This window comes from Protopterus annectens, chromosome 7.part0, assembly GCF_019279795.1.
Source record: "Protopterus annectens isolate FY-2018-M chromosome 7.part0, PAN1.0, whole genome shotgun sequence".
NCBI lineage: Eukaryota > Metazoa > Chordata > Ceratodontiformes > Protopteridae > Protopterus > Protopterus annectens.
In genome coordinates, this window is record NC_056739.1 from 1,119,994,072 (window position 1) to 1,120,010,040 (window position 15,969).

At 36.8% G+C, this 15,969-nt stretch overlaps 1 protein-coding gene across 1 annotated transcript in view; it reads left to right on the forward strand.

Moving 5' to 3' along the window:
- The window catches only part of SPG11 (SPG11 vesicle trafficking associated, spatacsin), a 2,547,571-nt gene that overhangs the window by 1,487,372 nt on the left and 1,044,230 nt on the right, over positions 1-15,969 (forward strand). Inside the window, exon 21 of the mRNA XM_044077700.1 lies at positions 4,717-4,882. Coding sequence (XP_043933635.1) covers positions 4,717-4,882 — 166 coding nt within the window. The remainder of the gene's footprint in view (positions 1-4,716; positions 4,883-15,969) is intronic.

The following is a 15,969-nucleotide window of genomic DNA, read 5'->3' on the forward strand; positions in this document are numbered from 1 at the left end:
TTTCCACTGTCCTGCAGAAATGAAGGATGAGCTCATATTTCTGGTTCCTAGTTCTCATGTTTTACAACACAGATCTCACTGCTCTTTGCTATGTCTACTTCATGTTGCAGGGCTTGATTCAGCTTACAGGCAGCGTCTCTTAATTTATAGTTTAACATGTCTGGAAACAGTCTGATTAAATGACAGTCATGCAGTTTTACCCAATCCAAATTTATATCTGTTACCTCTAAATCAGACTGTACTAAATATACCTCTGATGAATAATACAATTATATCTTGGGCCATATTTTGGTTGTTTGTTCTTCAGTTTGCGTTTGAAAGTTGGTATTCCACAATTCCATTGGGTTGGGTAGGGTTACATAATTATGTATGGAAACTTTATGTTAATCCTCGTACAGATGTGTACCTATTTTTCATGGACCTTTGTCCAGATTTTTGATGTCTCTAGGTTGAGAGGTATGGCCCTAGTATTTATAGCCAATTTGTCTGTTGTACATCTCAGATGTATGAGGCTTACAGAAAAAAAGTAAGTAAATAAATACATAATTCACACATTGTTCTGTCTTCAATCAGGGACAAAAAAATATTGGGAGGGAGGAAAAACAAAGGCCCAAAATAAAGGAACACATATTAAATATTGCTTGTCTTTCATACCTAGAGAGTTGATAGAATAACAGCTTTTGCATAAGCATATCATGCACTTTCTGAAGGATTTGAAGATTGAAACTCACATTTCCGTTATTATGTGCAACTCCCAATGATTTACCAGTAACCCACTAATTTTATGAAGAGCAAACCAAAAATATGGGACAACTTTGTGGAAGTTTTACAAAGTCAGGTACAGTTGAGAGATATTAGTTTGCCCTGCAAATATGTCCCTGCACTTATCCATTTACCTGGCAAGATTAAAAAAAAAAATGTGCTCTTGTTCATCCACAGCAATTCTCCAGTTCTCGTTGTCCCTGAATATTCATGAGCTTCTTACTCCTTTCCTTTCCAAGAATCAGGTAGATTGTTTGAAAGCAAGAAGTTGAAAGCTTTGTGATGTGATTGGAGAGGTGTACAACTTTCTCCATGTAGTGCCACTGCTTTTAACAGGGGTTCCTCTTTTCATTTATTTGATTCTTGAAGTGAAGAAGCACAGAAATGCTATTGTCACATTTCCTTACTTGAAAAAACAAATAAAGAGGAGAAAGGTGCCTTTAGCTGAGTAGTGCCCTAGGTGGTGGCCTATTTCCCATATTTTTAAGACTGGCCGTGTTTGCTGTTCATTTTGTCACAAAAATGGTTTTACTTTCTGTTTTTCTTAAGTAAAGATACAGCATTATGTCATGGTTGATTATTTGAAGTCTTCTATTAGAAGTAACCAGAAAATAAAACAACTTTGTTCTATACAGTAGAAATGTTTAATGAAAAGTAAACCTAAAACATAAGCTATTCATCCCAAATATAAGGACTTCATCAGATATGAATACTGGAAAGATAACTCCAAATTAAGCCGCTGATAGGCTATCCAATCAAGTTACCTAATCAATTTTCAAAAAATTAAAAAGTCAAAAAAATAATATATATTATATAATCATAATACATTACTAATAAATATAATTTAATTTAAATAAACTCAATCCTAAACTATTAGATCCAGCAATAAAGTTATTTTAAACAACTGAAGATATATTAAATGTCCATAGTTCTTAAGTTTAAAATACCATTAATAGATGCCTTTTCATTTAGACCTGGTGAACTGCATTTAATTTCATTTGCCAGAAATATTCTCTGGCCTGCATCATAGCTCTCCAAAAACCACCCCTAGTGTGTTTAGAAACTTTTTCTAACACACAAACATTTTTTTAAATCTTTACAACATATAGAATGTTTAAATAGAGCATTACTTAAATCTTTTTTTTAATTCCATAATAATGCTCATAAATTCTAGATCTCAGTTGTCTTTCCATCTTTACCATGTAAAAACTATTACAGGACATGTATAAAGCAATGTATACAAGCCCTACAGTTTTACAATTACACTTAAAATAGTTTCTGATACATCTAGGATAAAACTGAATATTTATATCGGCACTATGAAAAATGAAGCTGCATTGTGTGCATCTGCCCCATTTTACCATACCATACTGCTGTCCTTGTTTACCTGTTCGCTCAACCATTTTTTTTTCTATTCATGCCCATTTTATACACAAATCTTGGGGAATCTAATAATTCACTTATAACATCCCTTCCTAACTCTTTAAATTTCAATCCTTTATAACAAGGCCTTTGACCTGTTCACTAAGATGAGAGAAAGGTAAACCCATGGGCATTTCATAATTTTTATCATTGTTAACATCTTTCGTCTTAGATTCAGTGGGCTCTCTAAGAACACGTTTGTGTTTGGTATTCCTATCATTTTTAATACCATTCATCATATCATAAAACAATTTAATGGGGGTAACCCTCTCTAAGAACATATTTGTTAGTACCATACATGCTTTACTAAACTGTTCATCCTCAGAAATTAATCTGAAGACTCTGACAAATTAGCCCTTAACCAAATTCTTTTTTTTCTTTTATCTTGCGAGAAAGGGTGGTGACTAGAAAAATGCAGATAAGAGTTGGAAAAAGTAGGTTTACGAAAAATGGTAGAATCATGGGATAGATGCTATAAATTTTTATAAATAATAATATCTCACAAATAGATGCCATTACAATCCATAGAATAAGTAAATTTAAGGAAAGATGTACTATTGTTTATATAAAGATAAATTGTACAAGTAGGTCCATCCTCCCCGTCCGTACAACAAGGATATCATCCAAAAACCATAAAGTGGCATGCACGTCCAATATTGGGAGCCAGTGATATTCTGTTTCTCACAGTACCAAAGAACAATATTAGCAAAGATGGGGCTGAAGTGGCACCCATAGCAACATCCCTAGTTTGTTTAAAATATTTGTGGTCAAAGAACACTTAATTATTATCCATGGGCGATATCCATGAAATCAACAACAATGTTGATATCAGTATTGTTCACATACTGGTACCAATAGTCTAAGCATCCCTACACTATTCAAGACCCAAGTCATGGGGTATGACTAAACATTGTTCTTGGATATCAGTAGTAACAAATATACCATGTTTAAGAAACTCTAAATTAGCAGTTTTTTCTCACAGTCCCACAAATCCTTTAAAACATAGTTTTTTGTCCTCAGAAAACCTTTTTAACCTGTAATCAATCCATTTTGCTAGGTTTCAGTCTTCGATCTCCCATTAGCAACTGTGAATCTCAGGGGAGATCCTTTATATCCGTATGGGGCTTAGGAATACCAAAAATTCATGGTACTACCAGGTAATCAACTCTCAAATATTTCATAGTGTTATCAAATCCATATTCTAAAGATGTCATTCAATTGCATATCAATTTTATGATGAGCTATATTTATCTGATTCAAAGTAGAGTCCTCAAAGAAAACGTTTATATGCAAATATTGGTTTATCTTAGAAATTAAAGGGTTGTATCCTTGATAACAACCCCAACCCCTTTGTCTGCTATATGTAAGGCTGCATCTTCTCAGTATTCATGTCTGATGAAGTCATATTTGAGATGAAAGCACTTATGTTTTATGTTTACTTTTCATTACACTTTTCTATAGTACGGTATCCTTGCACTCTTTTTAAGAAGTCTTATATTAGCTTTTAAGTACATTGAATTCAGAGTCAACTGAAATACTGCTGCCATTTTAACAATCTTTAAAAACCATGAAGACAACGTTGTATCAATATCTTTTTTAATTGGTGAAACTGGTTTCCCATTAGTTAGCATACTTTTATGTCCAGTCAAGAAAGTCAGACAAAGAACTTCTGACTGCTTATGTTCTGGCACAGTTCGCTGAAATCTAGAAATAACTTTATTACTAAACTTTTTTTTTCAAGACATATATATGTGTGCGTGTCTGTATGAAAATAGTGATGAAAAAGAGGTGTGGTAGGGACATAGTGGCATGTGAAAGGCATGAATGACAGAGTAACAGCTTCCAAAAACAACTTGCAGGGATGAGGGAAGTATGTTGAAAGATGGTGGGATGATGTATATTTCTTGAATGGGATGATGGACATTTGGACTGAATTCCAGTCTGAACTGGTGCCAAGTACAGTGCTAAAATTCTGTCTTATGTAACTAAGCATTTCCTAGACTTGTGTAGTAGGGCATAATGGAATTCTAACAGTCTGAAACCAGAAGTAAAACTGGATGCGTTAATAATGTATGCCGCTGTGCAAGGGAATTTGGCAGAGTGGATAGTACTAGAAGTCATTTTTTTTCCTTTGTAGAATACATTCTCTAGAGTTAAGTGCTTAAGATGATGTCTCATTCAAAGTTAGTAGTTGCAATGTTTTGCAACATTTTTTTATTTCGTATGACTAACATTTCTTAGAAACAAATGTTATTTTGTTTTTTTTGTTTGTTTTTTTACGTCTACAGTATAAATAGGGTAATGCTTGCCTTAACTGGATTACTGTGTGGCAAGTTTCCAATTTCTCATCTGTTTTAGTATACTCTTTTAAGTTGTTTTACTGATTTATTAATATAATTGCAGTAATGTGTGCAACTGCGGCCTTATTTTTTGTTGTTTCCTTTTAACTTCTGAATTATTTTTGTTTCTTTTAACTAAGAAAAATGATACTTTATGTAAAATATTTTTCAATGTTTCCTTTGTTTTCTCTAGATACCTCAAATGAATTACCGCATTTCTCTAGACCTGATCTTATAAACAGATACGCCATTACTGAACGACTTGACTTCCTCTACTATTTGCGCCATGGTCGTCCATCATTTGCTTTTGGGACTTTCTTGGTCCAGCATCTCGCAAAAAGCAAATCTTCAAAGCAACAGTGAGTAATGGGAGGCTTTGTGGTCTACCTATTTTTATTTGTCAGTCAAAAAAAAAAATGATTCTTCTTCTTTTGCGTATGACAAGAAAACTGTGTTCAGTCTTTCTAGTATTGGCTGTAACTGGGTAACACTTAATTTCTTTAGTATCACATTATAGTCACACCTCTTGATTAGCCGCCAAACTTATTTACTGCATTTGGTGGAAAGGCAATATAAATCATCTTTGCTGTATTTGCTGTGATCAGAGAACAGACATTGTGCTAAGCTTTTCTTTTCTGAGTTGCTACTTTCTTTAACATGTTGAACTGTATATATTAACTTTGTGCAACCCAGAGATCAAGTAATCTTGGTTGCCATTGCTGTGCTTGAAAATCAAATTTAGAAATCAACTTCATTTCTTTTGGAACTCAAACAGTAAAACAGGTCTACCTTGTTTAAGTCAGTGGTGCAGAGTATTTTTTCGAATGTATTTCTCTGCATGTTTCTTTAGTTCCAGGATCATAGTAAGTGTCCTCATTAATGTTAGGTTTTATATCCTGAGAATTTTAGTTGCATTCACAGTGTGGACTAATAAATACATTGGCTTCACATATATATCTTTATTAGACTTCATAATCAAAGTTTGTAACAGATTTTCCTAGCATAGGTTCAGACTGAAACATTTTTCCATTTGGAGATCACAGCTGTAGATGGGGTAGAGCAAAGGGGGTGGTTGCAGCATGCACAAGCTATTAATACTGCAGTACCCACATTCATTTATGAAGCCATGTGTAATACTGCTGCTTCTGAAATGAATGCTTGTAATACTTTGATGCTTTTTAGTAGCTCAGCATGTCAGTAATTCTGGCAAGGAGCTTGCTACATTTACATCTTCTTTCTGGAAGACCTGTTTTGGTCTTCAGTGTTGACAAGACCTTTTTTTTTGTTCCTCAAAACTTTGGGTTGATAAGGGAGCACCATTCTGGGGGAACTGCTCAAAGTACCATCACTGAACTCTCTAATTGCCTTTAAAACATAGACTGTCTCTTTGACTTGACTATCTCTTTTTCCTTGTAGTCCTTCCTTTTTGAGTCCTCCATATATCTACCTCTTACTGCTATATCAATCCATCCTTGAGTCTACCCATACCATTTCTACTACTTCTAAGCCTCCCTTGTACCTCTACCCAAACTGTTTCTCCTTATCTTCACAACATCGCTTGTTTCCAGCCTACTTACCTTGGCTAAGCACTTCCTGATTGTTTTCTCTTCCACTGCTCTCGCCCATTTGTGTCTGCTCTGGCCATTCTACTGTTTACTTTTCCTCGCTGGTTCCTTCACACTACCTGAATTCTACCCCTCTCCCATTACCTTATCCTCTCCTGTTGTTCTATCCCCGACTCTTTACTTTCCATGCTATCTTTACTTCCCCAGTTCTGACCACTAGGCTTAACCTCACCCTATATAAGGACACCTTCCCTAGTTCCATGTAATAATTCTACTAATAAAGAGACCTTTTTCTAGTTCCATAAAATATATTTACTACATTCCTTGTATTATTTGACCATCTTCCTTGTTATCAGTTTTCCTTCCCTGCTGCCTTTATTGCACGTCCTGTATGCCCATATTCCCTGTTATCTTAGGACTCCTTGCGTCTTCTTCCTACTTTTAGCTGACTACCTTAGTGCGATTAGAATATACTGCCCGCCCCCTGGTTTACTATTTCCGTTCCGGAACTGGTAAATAGGGGTAGTTCCCTTAGGGCGCCATCTTGATTCTCCCCCTTTGCGCGTGGCTGCTGACTGCACGGCGGATGGTAGGTCTAGTCTGTTGTGCCTCATATATTTCTGGTAAATGATAGGATTAGAGCTTAACCTTATCAGTTGTTTATATAAATCTAAGTGTAGCCTAATACCTATTCGGTTCCTTTGTTATGCTGCATTGCTGAGATTTAGTTTTTTATGTTCATTATAGACTTGTAATTCTCTTGTAATTCTCTGTAACTTACCTGTTACAGACTGCACTATTATGTTTGCAACGCTGCCCTCACTTAGACACTTACAGCACCTAGTATACTTGGTTGTGTGTTTTTAAGGTCGGAAGGTTGTTTATAGTTACGATGCCTGAACCGTCGTACCTGTTATGCTGCTTTAACTAGGTTAGATATTCCTTGACTGACCCTTGCTTGGCGTATTTTAGGGTAGGAAGGTTAGATTTATGTTTCTAGCTTTTAGCGACTTTTCTGTTGTACTAGGGTAACGACTTGTTTATGTGTAGAATTTTAGATACTTTTGAGCTAGCCTTTGAACAGTCCTGTTGGCTTAGCGTTGTATTTGCTGGTGTGGGGAGTTATTTTTGGTATATTGTGTCTAAATTTATTTGTTTTCTTGCTAGTAATTAGTGTCGCTGTAACCCTGTGCTTTGTACTTGTTGTGGGTGCTACTTTTAGCGGCTGTGTTTTCTGCTTTTTGCTTTTGCCCTATAATAGTTTTGTGCCTATATCTCTTAAGTACCACGTGTGAGGGGGTTTACCAGCAGTAGCGCTCTCCATTTCAATGCTCTGCGCATTACCTGAATTGGCTATTTACTGTAGAGTATTCTCTATCCTGTTGTCGTTAGAGTGATTATTAGTGTTCTAGTTTGCTTTAGTAGTGGTTTTAGGGGATTAGTTTGTTTTATTAGTTTTCTGCCTCTATCTCTATCTTGATATAATTTTAGCTTGCAGTATTAAACACTTCTCCCATTTCTCAAAGTATGTGCTACATTGCTTTTACTGTTGGTTTTTTTCTCACAGTACAATTTTCAGCTGCATATTTAGCATTTAAACTTGGGCTTGCGACTGTTGGATGCTATTAGGGTAGCTGTATGTGCGGTACTGTATTCTTATGTAGATGTGACCTCTGTTGTGTTTGTAGTCTTTTGTTTGACCTCGGAAGATTCTAATGTGTTTTCACTGACTGTCGCTGATGGATACATTTTTGAGATAGGGATTGTATTTAGGTTTTAAGCTGCCTATCTGTTGCCTCTCAAAGAGTGAGTCTGATATTTGTAATCTAGCTGCCTAATCGTTTGTATATTCACTGTTTGTGCCAATATGTTTTGTAAAGCAATGTAAGTCTTATGCATAGATGTTCTGATTGTCCTAACCTCAATTATTAACAGTCTGCTTGTTTTTCTTTTTATTTTTATCATTTTGCTAGCTGGTATAACGTACTTTTTCCACTCTCAACCCCTGGAAGTGCTCAGTTTGGACTCCTAAGACTGCAATTTTCCACCCACCAAAGCTGCCTGGGTTTTCGCCCCTGGGTTAACTAAACACCCTGGATAGAACCACTCTAATTTAATACTGTATGTCTCTGTGATAATACTTTTTATCAAGTGTGTCATTTTTGGTATTATTTGTTTTTCCTCTCTTGTATATGTACTAGAACTCTGCCTGTGTCTGCCAGCAGCCAACCCCCCCCCCGCCTGCCTGCCTACCTTAACTGCATTGCCCCTTAGTCTGTCTCCTCGGTTCTGTAGATAACTACCTATATAGTATTACCCCTTAGACTACTCGTGATTCCTGTACTTCCATTCCTCTTTTCCCACCTACAGTGCTCTCTCCCTTGAAACTACTCTAACTTCTCTTCCCACCTATAGTGCTCTCTCTCTCCCTTGAAACTACTCTAGTTTCTTTTCCTATGCTAAATGTGTAATTTGTCTTCCTTGACTATCTCTTTTTCCTTGTAGTCCTTCCTTTTTGAGTCCTCCATATATCTACCTCTTACTGCTATATCAATCCATCCTTGAGCCTACCCATACCATTTCTACTACTTCTAAGCCTCCCTTGTACCTCTACCCAAACTGTTTTTCCTTATCTTCACAACATCGCTTGTTTCCAGCCTACTTACCTTGGCTAAGCACTTCCTGATTGTTTTCTCTTCCACTGCTCTCGCCCATTTGTGTCTGCTCTGGCCATTCCACTGTTTACTTTTCCTAGCTGGTTCCTTCACACTACCTGAATTCTACCCCTCTCCCATTACCTTATCCTCTCCTGTTGTTCTATCCCCGACTCTTTACTTTCCATGCTATCTTTACTTCCCCAGTTCTGACCACTAGGCTTAACCTCACCCTATATAAGGACACCTTCCCTAGTTCCATGTAATAATTCTACTAATAAAGAGACCTTTTTCTAGTTCCATAAAATATATTTACTACATTCCTTGTATTATTTGACCATCTTCCTTGTTATCAGTTTTACTTCCCTGCTGCCTTTATTGCACGTCCTGTATGCCCATATTCCCTGTTATCTTAGGACTCCTTGCGTCTTCTTCCTACTCTTAGCTGACTACCTTAGTGCGATTAGAATATACTGCCCGCCCCCTGGTTTACTATTTCCGTTCCGGAACTGGTAAATAGGGGTAGTTCCCTTAGGGCGCCATCTTGATTCTCCCCCTTTGCGCATGGCTGCTGACTGCACGGCGGATGGTAGGTCTAGTCTGTTGTGCCTCACATATTTCTGGTAAATGATAGGATTAGAGCTTAACCTTATCAGTTTTTTATATAAATCTAAGTGTAGCCTAATACCTACTCGGTTCCTTTGTTATGCTGCATTGCTGAGATTTAGTTTTTTATGTTCATTATAGACTTGTAATTCTCTGTAACTTACCTGTTACAGACTGCACTATTATGTTTGCAACGCTGCCCTCATTTAGACACTTACAGCACCTAGTATACTTGGTTGTGTGTTTTTAAGGTCGGAAGGTTGTTTATAGTTACGATGCCTGAACCGTCGTACCTGTTATGCTGCTTTAACTAGGTTAGATATTCCTTGACTGACCCTTGCTTGGCGTATTTTAGGGTAGGAAGGTTAGATTTATGTTTCTAGCATTTAGCGACTTTTCTGTTATACTAGGGTAACGAATTGTTTATGTGTAGAATTTTAGATACTTTTGCGCTAGCCTTTGAACAGTCCTGTTGGCTTTGCATTGTATTTGCTGGTGTGGGGAGTTATTTTTGGTATATTGTGTCTAAATTTATTTGTTTTCTTGCTAGTAATTAGTGTCGCTGTAACCCTGTGCTTTGTACTTGTTGTGGGTGCTACTTTTAGCGGCTGTGTTTTCTGCTTTTTGCTTTTGCCCTATAATAGTTTTGTGCCTATATCTCTTAAGTACCACGTGTGAGGGGGTTTACCAGCAGTAGCGCTCTCCAGTTCAATGCTCTGCGCATTACCTGAATTGGCTATTTACTATAGGGTATTCTCTATCCTGTTGTCGTTAGAGTGATTATTAGTGTTCTAGTTTGCTTTAGTAGTGGTTTTAGGGGATTAGTTTGTTTTATTAGTTTTCTGCCTCTATCTCTATCTTGATATCATTTTAGCTTGCAGTATTAAACACTTCTCCCATTTCTCAAAGTATGTGCTACATTGCTTTTACTGTTGGTTTTTTTCTCACAGTACAATTTTCAGCTGCTTATTTAGCATTTAAACTTGGGCTTGCGACTGTTGGATGCTATTAGGGTAGCTGTATGTGCGGTACTGTATTCTTATGTAGATGTAACCTCTGTTGTGTTTGTAGTCTTTTGTTTGACCTCGGAAGATTCTAATGTGTTTTCACTGACTGTCGCTGATGGATACATTTTTGAGATAGGGATTGTATTTAGGTTTTAAGCTGCCTATCTGTTGCCTCTCAAAGAGTGAGTCTGATATTTGTAATCTAGCTGCCTAATCGTTTGTATATTCACTGTTTGTGCCAATATGTTTTGTAAAGCAATGTAAGTCTTATGCATAGATGTTCTGATTGTCCTAACCTCAGTTATTAACAGTCTGCTTGTTATTCTTTTTATTTTTATCATTTTGCTAGCTGGTATAATGTACTTTTTCCACTCTCAACCCCTGGAAGTGCTCAGTTTGGACTCCTAAGACTGCAATTTTCCACCCACCAAAGCTGCCTGGGTTTTCGCCCCTGGGTTAACTAAACACCCTGGATAGAACCACTCTAATTTAATACTGTATGTCTCTGTGATATTACTTTTTATCAAGTGTGTCATTTTTGGTATTATTTGTTTTTCCTCTCTTGTATATGTACTAGAACTCTGCCTGTGTCTGCCAGCAGCCAACCCCCCCGCCACCCGCCTGCCTGCCTACCTTAACTGCATTGCCCCTTAGTCTGTCTCCTCGGTTGTGTAGATAACTACCTATATAGTATTACCCCTTAGACTACTCGTGATTCCTGTACTTCCATTCCTCTTTTCCCACCTACAGTGCTCTCTCCCTTGAAACTACTCTAACTTCTCTTCCCACCTATAGTGCTCTCTCTCTCCCTTGAAACTACTCTAGTTTCTTTTCCTATGCTAAATGTGTAATGTGTCTTCCTTGACTATCTCTTTTTCCTTGAAGTCCTTCCTTTTTGAGTCCTCCATATATCTACCTCTTACTGCTATATCAATCCATCCTTGAGTCTACCCATACCATTTCTACTACTTTTAAGCCTCCCTTGTACCTCTACCCAAACTGTTTCTCCTTATCTTCACAACATCGCTTGTTTCCAGCCTACTTACCTTGGCTAAGCACTTCCTGATTGTTTTCTCTTCCACTGCTCTCGCCCATTTGTGTCTGCCCCGCTACGCTCCCCTCCTTACCCCCATATCCCACCCACCCCCAGGGGTCCTTAACTTATACCTCACTATACACTCCCCCTAATCCTCCTAACCTATAACCAGCCATCTTACTAAACCCCTCCCCTTAACTTATACCTCTCTTTCTTCCCTCCCCTCCATCATAACCACCCATCTCTGACCTCCAACTCTAAAACTAACTGACTCATATCTACATTCGAATTCCAATTAACGTTGTCTCTTGCATCCTCATCTTCTATTCTTTTAATACCTTGCCCTACTTTAAACTTTACTTACTACCTATCTAACTTTTACATCGTATTGGACTCAATCTAACTATCTCCTATCGTAATTTACAATTACTAATCTCCTTTACTCCCTACTTCACAAATCAATACTGATCCACTTGTTCTTAATCTGTACATCTTTTATAACTTTTACTATCCTTTCAGCTATTCACTACCATGTCACCATCACCTAAAACAGTTTGCTTACATATCCTTCTCTTTACTACTGCTATAGCCTCTCTTTCTTTATCCTACTACACCACCTCTTTTGAAATATACACTTTATTTGAACAAAACCCTCATCTGCAACAAACTCTACCTTCCTCTTTTTTCAGTACCCTTAATCATAGTAACATTACCTGTTCTTCCAAATATTTACTACCAAAATACCATAGAATATCTCAGATGACCTTCTGCTTTAATAAAAAGATTCCTAATATCTCACTAAAAATTCTCAAATTACTATCTTTCTCCCATCACCACCTCCTCCTACATGGTGATGTTCATCCGAATCCTGGTCCTTCTACCATGAATGAATATGATTCAAACATTAATCTTTCACCTCTTCATTCTTCATGTACCAAAGCAACCAACTCCCTTCTAATAGCTCACCTTAATATCAGAAGCGTCAACAACAAAATTCACCACCTCCATGCACTCCTTCACTTGCACGCATTTGATATATTATGTCTAACAGAGACTTGGTTAAAACCCTCTACCCAAGACCAGGAAATTACCCCTCCTGGCTATAACATACTTAGATATGATCGCACGAAGAAGAAAGGTGGCGGTATAGCCATAATCTATAAATCTAATCTACAAGTTACCCTTTTTAATGAGCTTCCATTAACAGGCAACAAAGCTGAAATTTTATCAACCAAACTTCAGATTAACAACAATAAAACTATCTATCTAATTTGCATGTACCTTCCCCCTGGTAATAATATTCAAATTTTAGAAGACTTACTTAGTTCACTTTCAAACCACCTACCCCAAGAAACCATAATACTTGGTGATTTCAACATTGACTGGAAAACCTGCTCATCCCAGCAGCCTACTAACCATATTAATCTTTATGGTTTCTCACAATTAATAACAACTCCAACTAGAATCCATAAACCAAATAATAAAGAGACAATTTTGGACTGGATCCTTACTAATCACCCCCCCAACAGCTATACTCCTGGAACCCTTCCAGACAGCATCAGTGATCATATACTTACATATGTCTTCAGACAAAAATTAAATAAACCTAATACCCATAACCTAAGAATATGCCGTTCAAAAAGATTTTTCAACCCTGATAACTTCCTTGCTGAATTGCAGGCATGTGACTGGTCACCTTTGACACACTTTGAACTTAATGAAGCAGTGACCTATTTTAACAAAACCTTTCTACAAATTCTTGATCATCACGCTCCATTACGCTCTACTAGGTTAAGAGCCAAGACTGCCCCATGGCTAACAAAACAAACTAAAGAAAAAATGATCCTTAGAAATAAAACCTGGGCTAAATGGAGAGCTACTAAATGTCCATCTGATCATCTCCTTTTCAAACAATTAAGAAATGCCACCAAGAAAGATACTCTTAGAGACAAAAAGGAATTCTATCTTCACCTACAAAATGCTAATCAAAATACGCCTCAAAAATTCTGGTCAGGTGTTAATAAACTTCTTAAACCAGGATATTCACCTACTCCCATCCCTTCTGGCTTTAACCTCAACAATGCTTCTCAGATACCAGATGCCTTTAATAAGTACTTTACAGAAGCTATACTAACCCTAGCTAATTCATTACCCACTCCTACTGTATCCCCACAACATACCTCTCCAGTCTCATCTAAAGCCTTTCAAATTCAACCTGTCTCTTCATCCAGTAATTATAAGCTTCTCAGCAAACTCAAACCTTGTACCCCATCTGCTGACCAACTCCCATCTGAATACTTACAAATAGCTGCAAAAGCTATTTATCTCCCTGTATCTATTTTGATTAATAGGACTATCTCTGAAGGAAATATCCCTACCATTTGGAAAATATCTCATATAATTCCTCTACATAAAGGGGGCTCTTCTACTGAGCTCTCTAACTTTCGCCCTATTGCCTTACTGTCCCCATTAGCTAAGATAATGGAAAGATGCGTACACAAACAATTTCTTAACTACCTTCTTCAAAACAAACTTCTAGCTGACTGTCAACATGGATTTAGACCTTTCCACAGCACTACCACTGCTCCCCTTTCCTTCTCTGACTCCATAAATAATAATCTCAATAATAATTGTTTCTCCTCAGCACTATTCATAGATCTATCAAAAGCTTTTGATATGGTTAACCATAATATACTTCTTGAAAAACTCAACCTTTTCTCTCTCAACTCACATTCTTTACAATGGTTTAGAAGTTATCTAGTAAATAGGCAACAATCAGTACTTTGGGGGAACAATCTATCATGCTTACTTCCAGTAAATATTGTGTTCCACAAGGATCAATCCTAGGACCCCTTCTTTTCTCATTATTTATCAATGACCTCTATTTGAATGTGCCACAAGCTACCTGCATCCAATATGCAGATGACTCGACTTTGATCTGCACTGCTAAAAATGTTTCCTCCCTACAGTCTATCACCCAAACAACTTTCCAAAACGTTGAAAAATGGTTTATGCAACACTGCCTCCTCCTTAACCCCAAAAAAACTAAGCTTCTTCTCTTTACTCCTACTAATAAATCTCCTATACCTTTCTTCACTATCTCCTCATATAATGGTACATCTATTAACCCCGATAAAACCACGCGACTATTAGGTGTAACCATTGACAACCATCTCAACTTTGATGACCATATTAACACTACTATTAAAGCTGTTAATAAAAAAATTGGGACACTTTACAGAATTAAACCCTTCCTTACCCCAGCAGCCAGAAAAAACATTGCACAGACCCACCTGATTTCCACCCTTTTCTATGCCTCAGCTATATATACTACCTTATCTAAAAATAACATTACCAAACTCTCTACCTGTTATAATAGTATAGCCAGATTCATTACTGCTACTCCCCACAGAACTCACCACTGTCACAACCTCAAACAACTAAACTGGCTAGAGCTTAACAACCACCTACTCTACCAACAATTTCTTGTCATTCACAAGACCCTTCACTTCCCGGACAATACTCCTAGCCTGGCAAAACTGATTTCTTTTTATAAAAATCTAGCCACACTTCGCTCTGCTAATAAACTCCTAGTATCCTCAACTAAATCTTACAATAAAGCTGGAGATGCATTAATTTCAAATTCCATAGGTAAACATTGGAATCTACTCCCTCAAGATATAACTAATCAAGACTCTACCTCACTGTTCAAAAAACATATCAAGGAACATCTTAAAACTCAATGGCTATGTCCTTGTACTAATCCCGACTGAAAGTATGTCTCCCCACATTAATTTTGCTACCCTTCCCCCTTTCTGAGCTCCAAACTTACACTTTCTATTGTTGAGAGTTACTTCTTAAAAGTATGCCTATTTTTCAACTTGTTGAACTTATCTTATATGTTTTTAGATTTTTTTTGTAATTCTCTTTTTTTAAACTTTTTAAACTTTTATATTGTTTTAAAATAACTTTTTGTGATATACCAGTGTTATTTTTTTGCATGTACTGGAGCTTTTCTCCCCGGGCCTCTACTGTAAACGGATATATATCCAGTTGGACTAGCCCGGTCAACAAATGTAAAATAAAATAAATAAAATAAAATAAACTGTAGGAGTCTTCTACTGCTCAGAATTAGGACTGAAGAAACTTTCCTTTAATTTCCTTCCAAGTTATACAAGATTCCATATTTTATTAGACCCTAGCTTATAAAAAAAACATTGTATTCTGCAAATTGATTAACTTGTGAAGTCATATCATAGGAATGCTTAATTCCAGAACTGAGATGTAAGAAATCTAATTCTACTATAGGGCAAGACACTGCAGTCAACTTAACTTTTGTGGAGGGTAGTGCATGGAATAGTTTTGTGCCTATTTAGGGCAGTAGGCTTCAGGGTTAACATTTGCCATGTTCAGTATTCATAACATTTAATCATGTATGTAAATCAAAACAATAGTTTGTAGGAAGCCTTTATTACTTTTAAAAGTAAACCTAGAGGCTGCATTAAATGTATTGTTTCTCTGAACTGTAGTTAAGTATTGTGGTAACCTCTACTGTTCCCTGAGTAGATTTGATTCCCC